The sequence below is a fragment of the Saccharomyces mikatae genome (assembly GCF_947241705.1).
Source record: "Saccharomyces mikatae IFO 1815 strain IFO1815 genome assembly, chromosome: 10".
Taxonomy (NCBI): Eukaryota; Fungi; Ascomycota; class Saccharomycetes; order Saccharomycetales; family Saccharomycetaceae; genus Saccharomyces; species Saccharomyces mikatae.
In genome coordinates, this window is record NC_079265.1 from 661,949 (window position 1) to 685,035 (window position 23,087).

The following is a 23,087-nucleotide window of genomic DNA, read 5'->3' on the forward strand; positions in this document are numbered from 1 at the left end:
TCAGTTTGGTTGTTGCGCATTTTCCATGGGAGCTAATATTTGAGATTTTCAATCTCGTCAAACGAAGAAAAGAAATTCAGGTTGCCAAGAAACCAAACAGCAGCAAAAGCAGCAGAACAAGTAAACGAACGTCAAAAGAAACCACAATGAAGAGCTTGATTGCAATCCCTGTCGCAACCTTCGTTGCTTTTATAGCAATATCCTACTGTGTGCCATGGTACACATATTTTAAAGGGAGGCCAAGGCCGTTGAGAGCGGAAGATATGAGAGATCAGATCGAAAGCATGTTTCTGGCATCCTGGAGAGACTATTCCGAATATGGCTGGGGATACGATGTGTATGGCCCTATTAAGCACACTTTCCATAATATTCCTCGTGGAAACCAGCCGCTGGGTTGGATCATTGTAGATTCCCTGGATACTTTGATGTTGATGTATAACTCCTCCACGCAATACAAGCGTAAGTTTAAGGCAGAAATTTTGAAATCGGAGGAATGGATAAATGATGTCCTGGATTTTGATATTGATGCTGAAGTGAATGTTTTTGAGACCACTATTAGAATGCTTGGTGGTTTATTGTCAGCATATCATCTCTCAGATCTACTTGAAGTGGGTAATAAAACTGTTTACTTGAACAAGGCGATTGACTTGGGGGATAGGCTTTCCTTGTCATTTTTATCCAGCAACACTGGAATTCCATACTCTAGTATTAACCTACGTAGTGGTCAGGCCATTAAGAATCATGCAGATGGTGGTGCGTCTTCCACTGCAGAATTCACCACATTACAAATGGAGTTCAAATACCTGGCGTACTTGACGGGGAATCGTACTTATTGGGAGTTGGTTGAACGTGTTTACGAGCCTTTATACAAAAATAATGATCTTTTGAATACTTACGATGGATTGGTTCCAATTTACACACTGCCGGAGACTGGCAAATTTAGTGGAATGACCATCAGATTCGGATCTAGGGGCGATTCGTTTTATGAGTATCTGCTGAAACAGTATTTACTGACGCACGAAACGCTTTATTATGACCTATATAGAAAGTCCATGCAGGGCATGAAGAAGCATTTACTAAGACATTCTAAGCCCTCCTCATTCAGCTACATCGGCGAAAGAGAAAGAGGCCTGAAAGGAGGGTTTTCTTCAAAGATGGACCATCTTGTTTGCTTCATGGGCGGATTATTGGCATCCGGCGCCACTGATGGCCTTCCTTTCCATGAAGCTCGTAATAGACCATTCTTTTCTTTTTCCCCTGAAAGAAAAAGTGATTGGGCTTTGGCTAAAGAACTAACTTACACGTGTTATCAAATGTACAATCAGACACCTTCAGGACTTGCTCCTGAAATCGTTGTCTTCAACGAAGGAAACACTAAACGACATGGTTGGTGGCAGTCGCCATCGGGCGATTTTTTTGTAAAACCGCACGATAGGTATAACCTACAAAGACCAGAAACGGTAGAATCAATCATGTTTATGTATCATTTATCCCATAATAGCAAATACCGTGAATGGGGAGCCGAAATTGCGAAGAACTTTTTTGAAAACACCTGTATTGATTGCAGTGACCCAAGATTGAGACGCTTCACAAGTTTGAGTGATTGTATCACGTTACCTACAAAAAAATCTAACAACATGGAAAGCTTTTGGTTGGGAGAGACCTTGAAGTACTTGTACATATTATTTTTAGATGACTTTGATTTGACTAAGGTTGTTTTCAACACAGAAGCACATCCTTTTCCAGTACTAGATGAAAAAATTCTAAAATCGAAATCTCTGACCACAGGATGGTCGTTATAGAGTAATTTATCATATTTCAATTAACACTGTTTCTAACATTGGTAAAAGTATTATGATAACGCCTAATGGTTTTATGTTGAAGCTTATTATTACCATTTTTTTACTTATTATGCGGTGTGATGATGCGCTATATTATTTTTCTAATGTCTTAGAAAATGAAAAATTTGCAATGCTTACTTTAGCAAAAAAAGTATACAACTTCTATGATTATCTGTGTATTTCAGCATAAACAATCTTTCTTTTGCCTAGATATTTAGTATTATTTTATTTTTTGGAAAAAGTCGCTTGATTTTCGATGGATATTACAGAATTGTTACAGTGCTTTTCCTGTACTTTAGACCAAAACGCTACCGTAAGAACTAATGCGGAAACACATCTCAAAAACGCAAGCAGGGTACCAGGATTCTTAGGTGCTTGTCTGGATATCATTGCTGCTGCTGAAGTTCCAGAGAACATCAAGTTATCAGCTTCTTTATATTTCAAAAATAAAATCACTTATGGTTGGTGTGCTAATGCCAGGCATGGTTCGAATGAATTATTGGATTCACATGTCGATCCCGATGAAAAACCAGTGGTAAAAGATATGTTAATCAAAACTATGGTTAGTGTGTCCAAGACCTCTCCGCGTTGTATAAGAGTGCTAAAATCCGCCCTTACTGTAATCATCTCTGAAGATTATCCTAGCAAAAAATGGGATGATTTGTTGCCAAGTTCCTTAGAACTTCTTTCAAGTAAAGACATCAGTGTAACATATGTCGGACTTCTGTGTCTTGCAGAGATTTTCAGGACGTACAGATGGAAGAGCAACGATGAGAGACAGGGCTTAGAAGAGCTAATTTTGAGTTACTTTCCTGCTTTACTAGACTATGGTGCAAATGTTCTTTTCCAGGATGGTAAATATATGAATAACGAACAAATTGGCGAACTGGTTAAATTAATTGTTAAAATTTACAAGTTTGTTTCATACCATGACCTACCTTTTACGTTACAACGTCCGGAATCGTTTACTCCATGGGCATGTTTTTTTGTTAATATTATCCAGCAGCCGTTACCTCAGGATGTTCTAGCTATATCTGATGTTGAGGTTAGAAGTAAAAATCCATGGGTTAAATGTAAGAAATGGGCCCTTGCAAACCTTTATAGGCTTTTTCAGAGGTATGCATCAACCTCACTGACAAGGAAATTCCAATATGATGAGTTCAAACAAATGTACTGTGACCAATTTCTAACCCAATTCTTGCAAGTCGTCTTTAAGCAAATTGAGGAATGGGGGACTGGACAGTTGTGGTTGAGTGACGAATGTTTATACTACATTTTGAATTTTGTGGAACAATGCGTTGTGCAAAAGGCTACTTGGAAGCTTGTTGGACCACATTATAACGTAATTCTTCAACATGTTATTTTTCCTCTACTAAAACCTAGTACTGATACTTTAGAAACCTTTGAGAATGATCCTCAGGAATACATTAACCGGAATATGGACTTTTGGGATATCGGTTACTCCCCAGATCTAGCCGCATTGGCTTTGCTAACGACGTGCGTCACGAAACGTGGTAAATCTACCCTACACCCGACTTTAGAGTTCATGGTTACAACTTTACAGAATGCCATTGGTGACTACAACAATATTACATTGGACAATGCCTTGCAAATTGAGTCATGTTTGAGAATATTCTCTAGCATAATTGACCGTTTGATTACGAAAGAGTCACCGTTCGCGAATCAGATGGAAGAGTTTATAATGACATTTGTTTTACCTTTCTTCAAGTCCCAATATGGATTTCTGCAAAGCCGTGTCTGTGATGTTTGTTCGAAGTTGGGATCAATGGATTTTAAAGACCCGATAATAACATCTACCATATATGAAGGTGTCATGAATTGTCTAAATAATTCACACAATTCATTACCTGTAGAATTGATGGCTGCATTGGCATTACAAACTTTTATAAGTGATGATCAGTTTAATAGAGAACTATCCAGACATGTTGTTCCTACTATGCAGAAGTTACTAAGTTTGTCTAACGACTTTGAATCTGATGTAATTTCGGGTGTTATGCAAGATTTTGTTGAACAATTTGCTGAGCAACTGCAACCTTTTGGAGTTGAACTAATGAATACTTTGGTCCAGCAGTTTTTGAAACTGGCTATTGATCTACATGAAGCTTCCAATTTAGATCCAGAATCGCTCACAAATGTTGATAATATCCCCGATGAGTCTGAGAAGCAAATGGCAGCACTAGGTATTTTGTCAACTACTATATCTATTTTGTTATCATTCGAGAACTCACCGGAAATCTTAAAAAACTTGGAGCAGTCATTTTATCCTGCTGCAGAGTTTATCTTGAAAAACGATATCGAAGATTTCTATCGCGAATGTTGTGAATTTGTAGAGAACTCCACATTCTTGCTAAGAGACATTACACCCATTAGCTGGAAAATCTTGGAGTTAATTGGAGAATGCAACAGAAGACCAGATAGTATGGTCTCTTATTACCTAAGTGACTTCATGCTAGCCCTCAACAATATTCTGATTTACGGTAAGAATGAATTAAAAAAGAATGAATTTTACACCAAGATCATATTCGAAATATATCAAAAGGCCGTTGTTTCTGAAGACAATTCTCTAGACGATCTTAGAGTAGTTTTTGATTTATCTCAAGAGTTGGTTCTTGCACTGGATGATCATTTACCTCAACACTACAGGGAACATTTATTAGCAGACGTTGTCAAGGCTATTCTAACGCAAAAGAATGAACTGAAGAGCAGTGTTGTATTCAGTGTGACTGCATTCAATGTCGTGATTTCGAATGTGATAACAGAACCCTTGATCACCCTGCAGTATTTAAAACAGCAAGGGTGTCTTGAATTTTTTTTTCAGGTATGGATTACCGACTATATTCCGAACTATAAAAGGTGCTATGATATCAAATTATCGGTGCTTGCGCTGTTAAGAATAATATCAAAGTTAGAAAGCAACGATTATACCATGTTGAGCTTAGAAAGTCTAGTTCCGCAATTAGGTATTACTGTTACACAGCTAGCTTCAAGACTTCCAATGGCATTGAAACAATTAGCTAACCAACGCAAGGAATTCTCGTCATCTGGTCTAGAAGAAGATGCAAATTGGGACGAAAATTTCCTTGATATTGAAGACGACGATGAGGACGATGAAGAAGGTAACCTCACCGAAAAATACCTGGAACTAATCAAAAACAGATCAGATTCTTTAGACTTTGTGGACGGTTATGACGCAAAGGAAACCTTTGATGACCTAGAAGAGGATCCATTAACTGGGTCAATTCTGGATGCAGTTGATGTATACAAGGTTTTTAAAGAGTCCATAATGAATTTGCAACACGTTGACAGTAATAGATATCAGGGTATTATGAGACATTTAACTCCAGCCGATCAAGAGCTGTTCATGGGAATTATGAATACTTAGTCAAAGTAAACGGCGATTGTATATTAAAAGAAATAGTGGACTACATAATTTAGATAGATGAGATAGGATAAAAGACATGATTTTCGAAGACCCGGCACCTTTGTTCTGGTCGGTTGAATTTAACATGATATCGGACAATGAATTCGGTAAAGAGTGATGTACTTTTTTATTTAGAATGCGATGAATCTGAAAAAATCACAAGCTTCTATCTTCAAGTTAGGGAAAACGATTATATAGCCTAGTCGAAAAGAAGGATATAAGAAACCTTTTCGGCTCTTTTTTTGTATACTCCATCCTGGGATCGAATTTCATAATTACAGAACAACATAAATAGTTTATTTGCGTTAAAATGGCGGAAAATGAGAGGATGTACATCTCCTATAATAATATCCACAAGCTTTGTCAAGGAGTGGCCAAGCATATCTTAGTTAGGAATGAAAGACCTGATATTATTATTGCGATCACTGGTGGTGGCATGATTCCTGCAAGAATTATCAGATCGTTTCTGAAGAATAAAGGCCAAAAGAATATTCCAATTCAGGCTATTGGTTTATCTTTGTATGAAAATTTAGGATTGGATAATAGTGTAGAAACTATCGGTAAAGAGGTCATCAGAACGCAATGGCTAGACTTTGGCGCTCTGAACCAACATTTTGATTCCTTAATTGGTAAAAAAGTTTTAATTGTCGATGAAGTTGATGATACTAGAACTACTCTCCATTATGCTGTTTCTGAGTTGGAAAAAGAAATTGCTGAACAACAAAGAATTTTAAATAGAATGAACGAAGACACGATTTTTTCTATCTTTGTTTTGCATAATAAAAACAAGCCAAAGAGAGCTGCGTTACCGGACTCCATGATGAATTCAGGGCGTTACATTGCTGCACAAACCGTTCCTGACAAGTGGTTGTGTTATCCTTGGGATGCTGAAGACATCGACGAGCATACAGTACTCGCTAAAGCTCAAGGTAACGACTAGTAATGAACAATATTTTAATGTTTGTATAAATACTCATATATTTATACAAATTAAACATTTTATATCTAACTTGGATCTAATAAAAAGGGTGTATTTTTGTTACCTCATTTTTCCTTGCATTTCTACCATTTGCTGAACTTGTTGATGCATCATTTCCTTTAAGTCAGATACATCGTTTTCTAATTCTTCTACTTGCTCAGTCTTTTCGCCCAATAATTGTAAAGAGGTTTCCAGTTTGCTTTGCATTTGTTCAACTCTTTTCAAGAGTTCATCTTTCTGTTCATTCACCTCATTAAATTTATCGTTTTCCTCCATGAGTCTTAGAATCTCATCATTTGCTTTTTCTTTCTCCCTCAGTAAATTATTGTATGAATCCTTTGAAGAGGATAATTCACCTTCTAATCTTTTTAATTCCGTACTTAACTTATTCACCAAATGAGCGCTTATATTGCCATTAGAATTTGACAATTGAACACTCGCCCTTCGGTATGGTGTTGACGTGTTTAACGATTTCATAGATTCGCCTTCCTTGATTGCTTGTAAATCAGCAGCTTCTTCTGGAATATCTTCAATGCTGAAATCTGCATTTTTCCTCTCGAAATGTTGGCTTTCATCACTACATATTGTCACATGCGATTCATCGTCAATGGGTTTAAGAGATGGATCATCTTCGAGTCCTCCTAGTTTTGACATCGACAACGACAGCAAAGAGTTCTCTTGGGGTAAAGTCCATTCGTCTTCCACATTTTCCTCCATAGAATTTAAACTATTGGTTAATTCCACAGGAATTTTTTCCATAATCTTCCCACTGCTGTTCTCCTGGTGTGACTTTAGTTGGTCCTCGTTTTGCTCTAACTGGCATCTTTGTATATCGTACTTCTTCTTCAGTAAATTATAATCATCTCTTATGTTTTGTAATGACAGTGTTAACGTGCCTATCTGTATCTCCAGTTCTTTTATTTTTGAAACTGCCTTTAAACTATTGTCACGTTCTTTATCTAACTGCTCACTTAATGCTTTTGATGAATGTAAGGCAGTTTGATACATTTCTTCAATGTTATTTTTTTCTCTCATTGTCGCTTCAAAGCGATTTTCTAAATCCACAATCTTAGTAGTCAAAGCATATTCAATACTATTCCAATTGGCCTTGGACGACTCAAGCTGTTCCTTAAGTAGGTTGTATTGAGAAGATCCGTGTTGTTTTACTTCTAAGGTATTCTGACTATCGACAGAATTCAGGTTAGGTTCAACATTTGAAGTGTGGGTGTAATTGTCCAATTCAATTCTTAATTGTTCCAGTTTGGTCTCTAGTGTAGTAACTTGATCGACTGTAGCTGCCTGTAGTGCTTTCTTTTCCATTTGGAATCCAGTTCTTTCTTCTTCAAGCAATGTTTTTAGTTCATCTAAAGATTGCTGAAGATCCGTAATTGAATCATCTTTTTCCTTTATATTTTTTTCTAGTATCTCTCTTGCCTCTTTCTGCTTATCTGCATCTCTTAGTTTGTTCGTGGCTTCAGCTAGTTGACCTTGTATATTATGATACAGCGATTGCAGTTCGTTGTAGTTTTCAATATTCTGAGAAGAATCCTCATTTAGTACAGATGTCTCATACTCGAGATTTTTCACTTTTGTTTTTAAACTTTTGATTTGGTTAGATTGCCTCAACTCAGTCTCTGCTAGTTTTGTCCCTTCCTTTTTCAATTGCTCTATCAAGTTGTCCTTCTCTTTAATCAATTTAAAAAAACTGGAATCGGTGGTTTCAATTTGAGATTTTTTGTTTATTTCGTTAGTTAGGTCTTCAACTTGTTTATTTAGTCTTAGGTATTCTGGGCCAATCTCTTTGATTAAATCTTCAACAGTGAGTTCAGTATAGTTTTTAGGCAGCCATTGAGGCAATGATATTATGGTATCATCTGAACTGTCTGTCTTATCGTCGTTAACAATTTTTTCACTATCGACAGGAGTTACATCCACTTTGTGTGTATCGCTACCAACAGTGCATTCCGGTCGTATCGTACTTTCATCCTCGTCCTCAGCATTTTCAATTGACTCCCCGCTAGTAGCAGGAATATCTGCTGATAAACCAGTAGTTTCTTGCTCGCTGTTTGACAGTATTGCAGGCGAAGGGGACGATAAGTTCGACGTTGACCTTTTATTTTTCTTTCTTCCCTTCTTAGTGGCCAGAGAAAGCCTCTCTTCCAATGATAATTTTTTACTCATAGCAAAGTTGGTATGTGACTATCATATAAGACTTATTGTATACGTTATTGCAACAAAGTTCCTTGGACGGAAGTTTAACAGACTTAGAAAGCAAAACTTCTTGAAGTACAATGTATTGTTACTACCAAATTAAGATCTTTTCAGGTTTTGATGCATTGTAACATCCTCACACCACTGTATATAGAGCACATTTGACTACAAAGTATTACTTAAGTCAGACTGGTCTCATTGAAATCTATCAGTTTGATATACTTAATTTCTGGATTTGTAGAGTCCCTAGTTACTGTTATTATATTTGCTCTAAGCCCTAATCTGTATATTGGCATCGTTCTAAATGAAAAGTCGCCCAATGTTAGATTTAAATCATGCTCAATCAGTCTTTTCAATAATCCCAAGATCTCACTCGTTAATTCATCTATTGGTTCATCATTATTATTCAAATTTGATGCTAAAAAATTTTTCACAAAGTTCTCCAGTGAGACCCAAAGCTCCTTATTTCTGACTTTTGGTGTCCTTACACGGACTTCGTCCAGTTTCCTATTATCTATAACGGTCAGTTGGTGCTCTAGTTTTCTTAGCAATTCTTCCAAGTCATTGTTGATATTTTTCTGTAACGACACCATCGCTTTTTTATCAACTGAATGATCGCTCATCACTGAAAGCCATTCACTGGAACTTTGGGCCCTCGAAGCAAGAAAATTCGATGTCAAGCTGTAGCCAATCGGATCTGCTCTTTCCGATAAAAACATCGGTTTTTTTAATAACTCTGCAAAGATGCTAGGGTTAGCCGGTTTTTCTTCAGTATCTACGGTTCTTCTTGTGATCTCATCAACAGCATTTTGAGCTTGCTTCAAAAAATATCGTTTGTTCCCAATTTGATTTTCCAAATTTTTTATGTATATATCCAATATTTCCTTCTCAGTATTCATGCTTCCTTCTTGATATTACCAGCATATCCTTTTATACCTCTCTATTCGTCATAAGCGTATTGTTACATTGCGAATCGAAGCGAACCGATTAATCACTGACATAAAAAGTGGTGGAAAAATTCATCTTGGGGAAAGTTTTGCAGAAAGAAGGAAGAGACGAAAAGAATACACTAACAGAAAACAAAAAATGTCCTCCCTATCCACGTCTGATTTGGCCTCTCTTGATGACACTTCCAAAAGGGAAATTGCTACTTTCCTAGAGGGTGAGAATTCCAAGCAAAAAGTTCAAATGTCAATCCATCAATTCACCAATACCTGTTTCAAAAAATGCGTTGAATCTGTTAATAATCCTAATTTGAGTTCTCAAGAAGAGCAGTGTTTGTCTAACTGTGTGAATAGGTTTTTGGATACTAATATCAGGATTGTGAACGGGCTGCAAAACACCCATTAATATGAAACTGATCTATCCTTCCAAGCTATTGTTTTCTTTATCCTAATGTATCTGTAAATAAACAAATGAATATTTTAACATGTGTGTAAGTTTCTTTGAAGCAGTTTTTGTGCGTGTAGGGCTAAATATCTTTCTTCGTCCTATATAAGCTTATATTAGTGTATATGTCTGTTCCCTATGAGAACTGAAAGAGTAAATGAAAGCGCGGTTGCTTGGATAATGTCGATAACTCATCTTCCATATCGCAGTCATAACTCAGCAACCATTTGATCGTGTCCTTGCACTGTTGTAGGATTGATTCGTTCAATGCGTTCTCCTGCGAACACTTGTCGAATGTAATCAGGATCAATGATAAAATGTCGAACTTGTGAGCCACAACTCTTTCGTTCGGGCAAACCTTTATGAGAGTGGTTATCACAGAAAGAGTTTTTGAAACTAGCTTAGGAAAGGCTGAGAAAAAAGGGTTTCGTACTGTATATTCACCTAAAACAAAAATCAGCCTTTGAAGGTGTACGACAGACCCTTCTTTTTGAAGTTTGAGCATATTTGATACGGTTTCCAATGCATATAGGGTCAAATTTTCGTGTGCAAGACTAACCCTAGGAATTATGTTTTGCAAAAGAATTCCTGACATGAACTTCTCTAGATGATATTGGTATTTAGTGTAATCGGCGAAAAATTCTACCTTATATAACGCCAGTATTGTTGGAAAAACTATTCGCCATATAGCTACTGTTTCATCCGCACTATATGATGGTGGCAGGAAATAACACATATTAATCAACGTTTTCTCAAACAGTGGGAATAAACCAGTACTAGAGAATTGTATCCACTTGGGGTTATCGGGTTCACTCATAAAGGTATAGTCTAAAAGCGTTTTCAGTAATAAAACACCACGAAGTTTGATTTTCCTTATATCGGTGGTGTTATCTAGTATGTTTATAATTCCTGGAATGATCCAAGAAAGATTCGTAGATACATCTTTCCTCTTTAAATATAACAAAATTACGTAGAATAATGGAATACTTTTTAAGCCACCCTGATTTACCCACGCTTTTGTGATGTTGTCTTCTTTCATCGATAATCCAAGTGTGGGTTTGAGGCCAGGATTTCGTTGCTCTTTGAGCCCAGAGTTGCTTTTGCCTTTTAAAAGTAACGGTTGCAATGCAGAGATAAGGCCCCACATAATACCATCGTAGTTACCTTCACTAAGCTGGAAGTAGCGATCTATAGTTTTCAAAACGTCATTATTGATCTGTATGTCTAATCGTGAAGATATGGAGTGGTATGACAGAGACTCGATAAGTTTGATCTCATCGGCCACCGTGATCGCACAAGTAGTGTCCACCTTTTCTCGTAATTGAAGACACAATTCTGAAAGTCTTGCCGAAGAAATTTTTAGTTCATTTAGTTCACTGATAATATCATCTATTGGTGTCATTTCCCATTTAGTTTGTTGTATGTTTTCATTCTTGTCTGGTTTTCATGCCTTCATTTTTTTTTTAAGTTACTCTCAAAAAAAGCTGACAAGGCGGAAACGATAACAATGTGTCTTAACTGTTATTATACAAGTTTATACAAATAAATATGTTTCTATAGAAAAAAGGTTATACACAATCTCGAAAAAATAAATAAATATGTGTGAAATAATTCTGATGGGAGTTTGTACTATGCCTTATGCTATCTCTAATAGGCATCTTCAGACACATCTTCATGGAAGTATTTACCTTCAGTGGTTGGTTTGATGATGCCGACTCTTATACAGAAGTCACCAAAGTGTTCACCGTCTTCTCTTTCTAAAGCGTACCTTTTAAATAATGGTTTGATGTAATCAACAATTTCCTCATCTTTCACATTGGCTTTATATAATTTGTTTAGTCTTTGGCCAAGATAACCACCACCAAGCATCAAGTTGTAAGTGTGGGGAGCCTTACCAACAAGGGCCAATTCACCCAACCAAGGACGAGCACAACCATTAGGACAACCAGTCATTCTCATAATAATAGAATCGTGACGTAAACCATATTCTTCTAAACAGTCTTCCAATTGGGTAATGATATCAGGTAGGAAACGTTCAGATTCAGCGAACGCCAAACCACATGTTGGCAGACCAACACAGGATGATGAAGATAATCTCAACCCACTGAAATCAGTGTTATCCAATTTATAAGCCTTCAGAATAGATTTTATTTCACCAATATGTTCATCTGTAATATTAGAAATGACCAGATGTTGATTACCAGTAAGTCTGAAATGGCCGGAATTAGACTTGAGCATGTATTCAGCAACTTTTCTGATACCAGTCTTCTGGGGTAAATCTGGAGTATCCTCAACTCTACCATTTTCAATAAATGCAGTGAAGTGGTTTAATCCAGTTTCGTCTTTAATCCATCCAAAGTAATCAATATTAGACTTGAACTCGAATGGTCTCTCAGGCTCGAACTTCTTACCCCAATATTCTTCTACTTTTTGTTTGAAGCCTTCAACACCCATATCATCTACAGTATACTTTAAACGAGCATGTTTACGGTCCTTACGATCACCGTGATCTCTTTGGACAATGACAATACCTTCCATTGGGGGGATAATATCTTCAGTTTTAACAAAACCTAAGCATGAACCTAATCTTGGATAAGTCTTCTTATTGTTATGTGTGGTACCCATACCACCCCCAACAAATACATTGTAACCCTCTACGATTTGAGTTTCTGGGTTAACAATACCGACCAAACCGACGTCGATAGATAAGACATCAACGTCATTGTATGGAGGGACAGCGATGTTAAACTTGAACTTTCTTGGCAAATAAGTTGGACCGTAAATTGGTTCTATATCAACTAAAGCGTTACCACTGACTAGTGTCTTCTTTTTTCTGGGACCATCTTTTCTATTTTCAAAGATAGATGGCCATGATGGATCTTCGTCCTGTTCTTCTGGCCCTTCTAACCAAACTTCATGGTAGGCTGTAGTCTTTGGTAAGAAATGATCAGAAATCAATTTTCCCATGTCAGCGATTTGTTGGTGAACCTTAGCATTGGTTGGTAAAGCTGAAACCATAACATTTCTATTAACGTCACCTGCAGCGGCAAGTGTGTCCATAAGAACCGCGTTCATCCCTCTCAAGGTATGTTTCAAGTTCTTTTTTAAAACACCATGGATTTGAAAAGTTGCTCTCGTGGTTAATTTTAAAGTACCATTACCTGAAGTATCAGATAAATGATCCAGAGCAAGCCACTGTTGTGGGGTGGTTTTACCACCTGGTAAACGAGCTCTTGCCATGAACATATAGTATGGTTCTAAACCTTGCGACTTACGTATTTCTCTAATGTCACGATCGTCTTGAGTGTAAATACCGTGAAATTTCATCAATTGTTCATTAGCGTGAGTGACACCACCGGAAGATGTGTCTTTTAGATTTTCACTGATGGTTCCTCTTAAGAAATTAGACTCCCTCTTGATATCTTCGTTAGTAACAGGTTTTGGCTCATCGTCGACAGCAGCGGCGGAAACACCAAGAGCTTCCCATAACTTAGGTTCCCACTCAGAATAAGCAGTTTGGAAACCATCGGCATCTTGATCATCACCCAGTCCTAGTGGAATTAAGGTCTTAGCACTTAGTAATTCTAAACGCTTGAATAAATCTTGTGAAGGTTTGTTAAAATAATGTTTATCCTCTTTACGTGGCCAATATTCTGAATCACCTAGACCAAAAACAGCAACGTTCAGGGTCGCTAAATCCAAGTCTGTATCGTTCTTTAGGGCCTCCCAGAATGACTTACCGTCTTGAGGAAATTCACCTTGTCCAGCGGTGGAAGTTATGAAAACTACATTTTCTTCACCAGGTAGCTCTTCCAGTATGATTTCATCCATGGATAGTACGGTAGCCTTCAAACCTCTTGCAGAGGCTCTTGCTCCTAGTCTCTTTGCTAAGTTTGCAGCATTGCCACCATCTGAAGCGTAGTATATGTGCAATGGTGGCCCTGATAAACCTTCCAATAGTTGATCAAAGGCAGCTTTACTTCTTTTTTCTTGTTTCCTCGTCAATGCATCACCGGCAGATTGCTTTAAATTTCTTGATAAGGATGGGTCCTTTCTGGTTAATAAAGTCAGCTTGTTTTCACGGTCTAAGAAGTCTTGTAATTGCTTCCTGATTACCGAAGAATCTAAGCTGAATGCCTCCTTATCTGTTGATGGATCGTCATAGATTGGATTAAACCTATACAATGGCCAATAGCCAGATTCAACAGCATTCTTGGTTTCCTTTAGAACTTCTAATGGAGTATCATTTTCTGAATTATATGGCAGGTAAGCTAAAACGATAGAAGGACCATTATACTTAGAAGCCTCTATAATCGCAGTCAATAGTTGGGTGTACGAGGCATAGACGGCGACGGAGGCTACGTAGGCACTGTAGTAGTTCATTGCGTATAAGCCAACATCTTTCTTTCTATCTTGGTTCTGTTTTCTATGGTCATACGGTTCTGAATCAATCAATAGAACGTTAATGTTTTTGCGAGAAGATAAAACTTGTTGAATACCTGAGTGACCTAAATCATAAGACCAAGCATCGGAACCAATAAGCCAACTTGATTTGAAAATAAAAGAATCGCTTGATGGGGCTATCTCTAGAAATTTTAAAGCGGTTGAAGAATCTTGATTAGATTGCAACAATTGAAATATTTCCAAACCTGTTGCATTGGCTTCCTGTAATTGAGCTTCATCAAGATCCTGCCCATGGAATGCTAACCATTTCGATAATAATTGAACAATTTTGTTCGCATCCTCCGAAAAGTAAAGACTTGGATCAAGTGAGGATTTAGCCAAGTTGATTAGTTCTTCACGTTGAGTTTCTTGTTTCAAAAAGCGGCCAAAACCAAATTCCGGATTACTTGCTTCAATCGTATCACTAGAAAATTGATTCAAAACTTGTAAATTCGATGAAAATAACTGTTTTAGTACTTTTATATAGGCGTCTTCTAAATTCACAACTTTGTTGATGGAAGAGATCAACTGAGCAACTTCAGCTTGTTCCTCGGCCTTTTCATTGGATTTACCCAAGAATAGGTTAGTGTCTGGTTCCTTTTTGTTGATATTCGATATAACGGTATTAACAATGTTTTGGTAATCATCTACGATACCAACATTAGTTAGCACCACCTGTTCGATATTTCTAGACACCAAGTCATTAAAGTTACTGAAGAAGTCCAAAAGAAATGGTTGAAACTCGTTTGACTGTGATTTCTTAGAGACACCTTGCAAAACAGCAATTTTTGTAACGGAAGATGGCAGTATTTCTAAAAACTTGGAAAAATTCCATGGTCTGTAGACTTTGATTTTAATCAGGCCGGCGCTTGGAGGTAATACATTGCCTAATTCTGCATCATATGGAGACAAGTTAACAATAACAGTTGTGGGCGAGTCTTTGCCCTTGACCAGTTCGAAATTCGCCAATGGAACAGCAATCTCTTGCAACGCTACTGCAGTTTCTTCGGTAGCAATCTCCAAAGTTGGAACGTCGATATCTTGTTCGATAACTGTACTCGTGCCAATTTTTTCCAAATTAATAAAATGAAAAACTGGGCTCAGAGAATTTGCAGCAATCTGGTAAGAAGAAGCTGCGTTCGAAATTGCAGTTTGTAAATCAGAAGATATTAAGATGGGGAAAGAAAGATCTTTCAGTGCAGGAATCACAGAATAATCTTGCAAGTTCAAATCCACTGTGATCACCAATGGAAGCATGTTAGGTAGGGAATATAAATGGTGAATGGACTTGACCAAAGTAGTTTCATCTGTAAAAACAGTAGTTAAAATATCTCTGGAAAGTTGATTTTTGATGGCATTTAATGGGTCTTGATTATTCAACAGATGAGTAGCATCTGTCACAGCAGATTCTAACCCTTTGAAGGATGAATGACTATTTTTTGTGCTAGTAGTGTAGAACACTTTATTTTGGGAAGCACTCGAGGAATATTGCGCCAACAATTGTGGCAGCGTCAAGAGATCTGAAGCAGTCATTCTTCAATAATTTTTTCTTCTCCGGTTCCCGTTCCCTGCTATTACTTTACTAATGTGTAAGAGATATAAAAAATAGTTTACCGAAAAATTGACAAGCAGAAAAACCTTCTTACATCCTAATTTTAATTTCGAATTGGGAACTACCATCTTTCAACACTTTATATAACTGTTTGCAGCGACCAGTAAATTCGTCGCATCACCATGACTCGAATTTTCCAGTGTCTCTTAGTTGTTAAATCATTCTTGCTTCTGTGTGGTGGTAATTGTGGCATTCTGAGCCAAGAAAAATTCACACGTGATAGAAATTCTTTTCACAAAATATCACGTGGAGTAAACTATTATTACCCGGTCTGAAAGGATCACTTTTATTGCTTACTTTTTTACTACCCTAGGTTGCTCAGCGGAGTTAGATATTGAAAATGGCATACGTAGTTGAGCACACTTATTATAAATAGAGAAGATTTGCAAACAGTACTTCTTAGTGGATTCGATACACTTTTATCAGTGTAGATGCCCAAAACTATATTGAGGGTTCGTATTGTGAAGTTTCGTACTTAGTGACGATAATATTCTTCTGTCTACTTTTGGCGGCTAATTAAGAAATATGCTGGAATAACTGGCTATTAATGTGTTAGGAAAGAGTCCAGAGAGGAGTAAAAAAAAGAGATAGAGATATGAATAAAAAGTATTTTGGGCATTTAAAAGTCTACAACCCTAAGATTGAGCAGAATGCTTTATTTAATATTTGTTTCCAAATGACAGCTTTCATTACTGATGGTTTATAATGGTTCAGTAAGTAAGAGGAAAAGATGAAAGTAAACAAAAAGTCACACATTTTCTCGAATCAAGCAAAGTTTAGTTGCCTACCTGGCTAGATCTCCCGCTTCTATGTTTTCTTAAAAGACATGTTCAGCAAACATAAATAGGTGAGAAAAGTGCACCAGCTCTTTTTGCTATCTATTAAAGAACAAGAAACTTTTAGTCATAAATGTCCTATTGCATTTGCTTGAATCTAACTTTGTCCACCCATTGGTGAGTGAGATTTTTCAACTAACATATTACTAATCTTTTGCTGCTATTTTGTTTCTTATGGCTGGTAGAAATCAGAAATTCCTATCATTGTGAACGGAAACACCCTTGCGCATGATGAAGATGGTCACGTGACACACTTAACTCTATCAATGTTAATCATCAATGTCTTGAAGTTATTAAGTGACAATGAACAATGAAAGGTCCTCTAGCTATCCTGTAGGCAGACAAATAACTCAAACACTGATAAGTGGCATTCTAAAAATATGTTTGCTAGATTGCATGGAAAGAAACAAAGGCCAATTTCTTCCATCAATACACAAACTCCAAGGACTAGCAATACTACGCATGCGAATAGTATATCCTTATCATCGGGTAATTTAATAGTTGGTTCAAAAAGAAATTTGAGAGAACAAAGAGACCAGAGGACTTCTAATAGAAACCTAATTTCAGACAAGAAGACTAACGATAATGATAATAACAACAATTACAACAAAGAGCAGCTCCATCGCCATCGCAGCGCGGGACTTAAAATAAGGCCACATCAAGCTGAATTAGGATATCATGAATCTCGGTTTTCAGAAAATCTAGTGATGCTAAACCTGATTGAATTTCCAGACATAAAACCTGGAAATTTGGTAGAACTAAGAACATATCATAAAAATCCATCTGCTTCGAACGGAGATAAGAAGATCTATTTTATAGCAAAAGATTTTGATGAAGAGACTAAAAGAAGAGCAAAAACATCTAATGTTTCAGTGCTTTCCGGTCAATTGCAGACTCTGTTAGATTTGCCTTCTAGATCTAGAATATGGATAAAATTGAAACCAAACAAAGCTGACCTACAGGCAGATGTAGTAGAATTCAATATAAAGGACTGTTTACTAAATAGAGGTGACATGTGGGTTTTATCATCTAAGTTGGTAGACACATGTGTGTTTATGGATCAAAGGTTGGCATTTTTAGATTCTATCAGAGGTACTATCAAAGGAATTTATCGAAATGGTAAGAAGATTGTCTCGGGATATATATCTGAACAAACAAGAATAATTTTTCGATCTGAATCTGCTAGACTAATTTTTTTGATTCAGATTACTGATGAAATGTGGAACTTCGAAGAAACTGGTGAACAATTGTTTCAAAAGATGGTCAATTCTTTCTTTCCGAAAATTTTTAAAAAGTGGAAGGATATAGACACTCATCACACAATCACGATAGCGTTTGCTATATCAATGGATTTGTCTGATACTTCGTTTAAGGACTTGAAGCCTGGAGAATCTTTGAAAAATTCAAAAGATTATTTTAGAATAGTTGTAGATCAAGTGAGTATTATCCATTGGGTGGATATTATGGAAACATTAAGAGAGGAATTCATGGAAATCAGAAAGGATTTGTTAAATAAGCAAACAGATAAGGGTTACAGTGTAGCTAATGGAAGATTTTCGCCTGTCATCAAATCAAACTTTCTCGAACTAGTCAATTTCGCCACAACAATTCTAACTGATCCTTTCAAGCAATTGGATCTAAGACATACCACAACACACGTTATGATCATTTCACCAGGATCGGGGTTATTTGATGTAGATTATAGTCTATTAAGGCTAACAGGAAAAAAACTGCTTTCTCTTGAAATGACTATGGATTTAATCTGTCTTTCAAAAGCTCCATTACATATTGTGCCTCTTTTTAGGTACCGGGACTTTGAGAACCAACTTCATCATTGCGTGCCGCTTTGGTTGAGTGTTTTCTTTTGGAACGATCATGCGAAAAAGAGTAATTCAGAATGGACTCCAAGATGTAAAATTTATGATTTACAGATGATGGGGATTACAGAAAACGAACTTATTCAGGAGGTAGACGTTGAATATTTGCAGCTGAACAAGAAAGTTAAATCGCTATCAGAGTTTATGAATGATTACGACAAAAATGCTTTTGAGGTGAGAATTTTACCAGTTAACTCTAATAAAAAACTATCCAATAGGTTAAATTCGAAGTTTGACACTGTATTTGAGGATGATGTGGTTTTGAACACGAGAAAAATTCCAGCAACGGCAACAACAATACACGGTAATACAAAATTTATATGGAGAGCTCCAAAATCTGCCAATCCAGCTATAAAGGACGTTCAAAAACCAAACGTAATACCAGATTTATCGATAAAAATGATAGAGGCATCTACTCATGACGACTACAATACAACAAATGATAAAATCAATACTCCTATTCCTTCTAACAACAACGATCTCGAAATGAGTGACTCGTTGGTTTCTCTAAGATCTGGCAATAACCAAAATACATCTTTAGCGCTGGATTCGCTAAAAGGACTAAGCAAAAGGAACTCACTGAAAGATTTTACTCAAAGAGTTATCACAAAGTTTATTTCTAATATGGATACTACTACTAAAAATAAAGAAATAAAGGCAACATTAGTTAAAGATGTTAAAGATAGCTCTCTAACAGATACAAAAATACCAATGCCACCATCTTCTGATAATAAGATAAATAGTATAAAGTTACAAAACAAGGAGTTGATAGATGATAATGTCATCAATAATCGTGGAAATCTGATTATCAAGAAAAACCTGTCCATTTTTGGATTACCTGGTAAGGAAACCATAAGTGGTTCGCCCTCTTCGTATCTGGGATCATCACATACCAGAACTTCCTCCAAATTTTCCAGTATGTCTGACAAGGTTGCATTTATTGCAGAAGGCCAAAAATTAAAATCTGAGAACCCGAACAGTTATAGCTTTTTACAACGATTCAAACATCCTTTAAATGACACTTGGGTCGATATCGAAAGTCCGTCAATTCCTGTCAGTAATGAATTTGCCAACGAATTATTACCCATACGTTGGAAAGATGTATGGCCAAAACAAGTGGCCAGAAAATATAGCAAGTGGAGATCTTTTACAACACCAGCAGAACTACCAATTACAATTTCTGATTTCCCATCCAAGGACGATTTTGAGAGGAACTTTATCTTCAGGAATCATTCTGTAACTTTGAACACTGATCGAGAACAGTATAATCAAACATACAAAGACTTATTGCGGGATATGATCTACATGCGTTTGCTGACTGGCTTCCAAATCTGTGTGGGACGACAAGTAGAAAAAATTGAACTTTCCAGGGAAAGTGATGAAAGTGAAACTGTAGTCAATAAGTATCTAGACTTCAGTCGATACAGTTCTTTCAAGCTCTATCTAATGATCGATTCTGAGATACATAGAATAACATGCTCCTCGAGTGGAATTATTGATGTAGAGAGATATTTGAGAAATGATGAAACGAACTTGTTTGATCAAGTTCCTAGTTATACACCTTTAGTTAAGACAAGGTATGAGAACGCATTCCGTGATGCTATGATTGATCCACTCCATGTTAAAAGGAAATCTCTTAACTGGAATCAAATTGATCAGGTCCTAGCAGGTTATGGTGATTACTTAATAGATAGGAAATGGCACGGATTTAGGGCTAAATACGTGGTCTTACCAACAGATATTCCGCCGAATACTTATTCCATGGTCATCAATGGAAAGAGCGAAACTTTGAACCCCGAAGAAATAAGAGTTGAAGGGTTGAGAAGATTAATTGGCTCAATTACGAGGGCAAGATTAAGAACAGGAAAGGAGAAACAAAGAAGAAAGACCAAAAGAGAAGAAATACAGCCTGAAGTTATGTTCTACACTGGCCCACTCTATAGCTTCATTAATGAGCAACAAATATCTTTAGAAAGCTCTGCTATAAATTTCAAAGATTCTATTTTTGTAAACGATAGCAATCTTTTGAATAAAAATGTGGAATTATCCAAACTAGCGTATCAAATTCAACGCGGTGAAGATCGTATTAATTTGGTTAACAGAAAATGGCACTGGAAAAAGCATGACAAATGCTTCGTTGGCTCAGAGATGGTTAATTGGCTGATAAGAAACTTTTCTGATATAGATACTCGAGAGGACGCAATTAAATACGGACAAAAGATCATGAAAGAGGGACTGTTTGTTCACGTATTGAACAGGCACAATTTTTTGGACGGTCATTACTTCTATCAATTTGCACCTGAGTACGGAATAGACACAAACAAATTGGAAAAAACGAATTCTCATCGCTCCACGTTATCCGATCCAAAGCTGATGCTGAGGAAAGCTTCCACCGGTAGCTCAAATGATCCGGGCGCTATGACTCCCTTCTCTACAGCAGTACCTGCTATGAGTACTTCGAACGTCTCTGTTACCGACAGCAAGGAACCATCACGCCCGATCTTAATGCTAAGTAACTCCCTTGTTATTGATGTCGATCCTGCGGGCAAATCCACAAAGCAAGAATCGTGTACTGTACATTATGACAGGGTTCATAATCCTGATCACTGTTTCCATATAAGATTGGAATGGTTGACTACGACCCCAAAATTAATTGACGACTTGGTTGGGAACTGGTCTAGGTTATGTGAAAGGTACGGTTTGAAAATGATTGAAATCCCTTGGGAAGAACTTTGCACCATCCCTTCGGTTAACCCATTTCACTCTTTTGTCGAAATTAGGTTAGCTATCAACCCTTGGGACGATCCGGAATTCAAAGATAGAGAGCTTTTTGCTAAAAGCAAATTTTACTATCACGTTTATCTTCTGAAAGCATCTGGATTTTTACTAGATAACAGGGCATCCAAATTTTTGCAAAATCAAGATATAGAGTTTGATATCATGTATTCATGGGGAAAACCACAGTTCAAGTACGTTCAATATATTCATCATACCGGTGCTTACGTTGCAGAACTGAGGGAAAACGGCTGTCTGTTTTTAGCTCCCAATAACATTTATATATCTAGAGTGAATCCAGGAAATATAATTGGGAAGATTCATTCCTCATCGACCTTTTCATTAGATGCTCAAAAGGTTATTCTAGATTTCAAATCAACTTGTTTAGATTATCAGAAATTAAGGTCAATCTTCTTGGATGCAAAGGAAATGTGGATTACAGGGAAAATTGTAGAGGACTGAGTAACCCTTGATGGGAAGGGGTCTTAAAAAGCAAATAATATTCTAACATGGATAGTAAAGTATAATATCATTTATTTGTATACAAAGATACACATACATTTATATACTTATCAACCGACCTAAAGTCTTTGAGCAATCTTAATAACATCGCCCAATACACCAGCAGCAGTAACGGCTGCACCAGCACCAGCACCTTGAATGACAACAGGATTGGTGTAACGTTTAGTTTTGATAGAAATAACATTATCAGAACCTTTCAATGAAGCAAATGGGTGTGAGTAATCGTACTTTTCGATTCCTACGGAGACAGATTTGGTAGCAACATCAACTTTACCAATAAATCTCAATACCTTATTTTCAGCAGCAGCTTCTTTCTTCAAATGAGCCAAATCTTTGTCATAATCAGATAACTTTTCCAAAAACTCATCGGCAGATTTGACTGACTCCAATGGTTTTGGAATCAAAGATTGGACTGGGAAAGAAGTTGGAGATTCAACTTCAACACCAGATATTCTACCAACAATGGTAACCTTTCTAGCAACATCTAAACCATTTAAATCGTCTCTTGGATCTGGTTCAGTGTAGCCCAATTTCTTAGCAACTTTGACAACATCTGAAAATTTGATGTCATTGGCTTCACTAGTGGAAAATTCGTTGAAAATATAGGATAGAGTACCAGAGAATATACCTTCAATTTTTTCAACTTCGTCACCGGTTTGAATAATTTCTCTCAAAAAGCTAATGATTGGCAAGCCCGCACCGACGGTGGCTTCATGGTAGACTAAACCGTTGGTTGGCTTATTTGAGAAAAGTGCCTTCCAGGTAGCCAAGTCAGAGGAAAATGCCTTCTTGTTAGGAGTAGCAATAGAAATACCATTTTCAACAAACTTGGTATAAAAACCAGCGATGTAAGCACTTGAAGTGTTATCAACCAGAATCACTGGTTTAGGTGAAGTCTTCAAATGTGCAATTAAGTCATCCAAAGGCAATGTCTTGCTAGTGGCAGCTGCCAAAGCAGCTTTCCAGTCGGAACCAACATCCAATGGTGCAAAGTCCTTAGAGATCAAAGACCGTTCAGCTTCAGCCAAAAGAACCAAATTGTAAGTGATGGTGGACTTCATGGCCAACAATTGATCCAAGAAAGATGAACCAACAACACCGGCGCCGATAACGGCAACGTTAACAACTTTTGTGCTCATTTTTCTCTATTATTTTTATTG

At 37.0% G+C, this 23,087-nt stretch overlaps 10 protein-coding genes across 10 annotated transcripts; 5 read left to right on the plus strand and 5 right to left on the minus strand.

Moving 5' to 3' along the window:
* Positions 1-146: 146 nt before the first annotated feature.
* MNS1 (mannosyl-oligosaccharide 1,2-alpha-mannosidase) lies at positions 147-1,802 on the plus strand (the record flags this gene model as incomplete). The annotated part of the gene is made up of 1 exon (XM_056223651.1): positions 147-1,802. The coding sequence occupies one exon, from the start codon at positions 147-149 to the stop codon at positions 1,800-1,802; it is 1,656 nt and encodes a 551-aa protein (XP_056077648.1).
* Positions 1,803-2,097: 295 nt separating this feature from the next.
* On the plus strand, positions 2,098-5,244 carry NMD5 (Nmd5p; the record flags this gene model as incomplete). The annotated part of the gene is made up of 1 exon (XM_056223652.1): positions 2,098-5,244. The coding sequence occupies one exon, from the start codon at positions 2,098-2,100 to the stop codon at positions 5,242-5,244; it is 3,147 nt and encodes a 1,048-aa protein (XP_056077649.1).
* A 349-nt stretch (positions 5,245-5,593) lies between these two features.
* On the plus strand, positions 5,594-6,223 carry XPT1 (xanthine phosphoribosyltransferase; the record flags this gene model as incomplete). The annotated part of the gene is made up of 1 exon (XM_056223654.1): positions 5,594-6,223. The coding sequence occupies one exon, from the start codon at positions 5,594-5,596 to the stop codon at positions 6,221-6,223; it is 630 nt and encodes a 209-aa protein (XP_056077650.1).
* A 99-nt stretch (positions 6,224-6,322) lies between these two features.
* SGM1 (Sgm1p) lies at positions 6,323-8,443 on the minus strand (the record flags this gene model as incomplete). The annotated part of the gene is made up of 1 exon (XM_056223655.1): positions 6,323-8,443. The coding sequence occupies one exon, from the start codon at positions 8,441-8,443 to the stop codon at positions 6,323-6,325; it is 2,121 nt and encodes a 706-aa protein (XP_056077651.1).
* A 209-nt stretch (positions 8,444-8,652) lies between these two features.
* Positions 8,653-9,372, minus strand: MCM22 (Mcm22p; the record flags this gene model as incomplete). Its single annotated transcript, XM_056223656.1, has 1 exon — positions 8,653-9,372. One exon carries the CDS (start codon positions 9,370-9,372, stop codon positions 8,653-8,655), a length of 720 nt encoding a protein of 239 aa, XP_056077652.1.
* A 187-nt stretch (positions 9,373-9,559) lies between these two features.
* On the plus strand, positions 9,560-9,823 carry TIM8 (protein transporter TIM8; the record flags this gene model as incomplete). Its single annotated transcript, XM_056223657.1, has 1 exon — positions 9,560-9,823. The coding sequence occupies one exon, from the start codon at positions 9,560-9,562 to the stop codon at positions 9,821-9,823; it is 264 nt and encodes an 87-aa protein (XP_056077653.1).
* Positions 9,824-9,998: 175 nt separating this feature from the next.
* Positions 9,999-11,264, minus strand: TTI2 (Tti2p; the record flags this gene model as incomplete). The annotated part of the gene is made up of 1 exon (XM_056223658.1): positions 9,999-11,264. One exon carries the CDS (start codon positions 11,262-11,264, stop codon positions 9,999-10,001), a length of 1,266 nt encoding a protein of 421 aa, XP_056077654.1.
* A 245-nt stretch (positions 11,265-11,509) lies between these two features.
* MET5 (sulfite reductase (NADPH) subunit beta) lies at positions 11,510-15,838 on the minus strand (the record flags this gene model as incomplete). The annotated part of the gene is made up of 1 exon (XM_056223659.1): positions 11,510-15,838. One exon carries the CDS (start codon positions 15,836-15,838, stop codon positions 11,510-11,512), a length of 4,329 nt encoding a protein of 1,442 aa, XP_056077655.1.
* A 1,295-nt stretch (positions 15,839-17,133) lies between these two features.
* IML1 (GTPase-activating protein IML1) lies at positions 17,134-21,867 on the plus strand (the record flags this gene model as incomplete). Its single annotated transcript, XM_056223660.1, has 1 exon — positions 17,134-21,867. One exon carries the CDS (start codon positions 17,134-17,136, stop codon positions 21,865-21,867), a length of 4,734 nt encoding a protein of 1,577 aa, XP_056077656.1.
* Positions 21,868-21,986: 119 nt separating this feature from the next.
* HOM6 (homoserine dehydrogenase) lies at positions 21,987-23,066 on the minus strand (the record flags this gene model as incomplete). Its single annotated transcript, XM_056223661.1, has 1 exon — positions 21,987-23,066. The coding sequence occupies one exon, from the start codon at positions 23,064-23,066 to the stop codon at positions 21,987-21,989; it is 1,080 nt and encodes a 359-aa protein (XP_056077657.1).
* Positions 23,067-23,087: the final 21 nt, after the last annotated feature.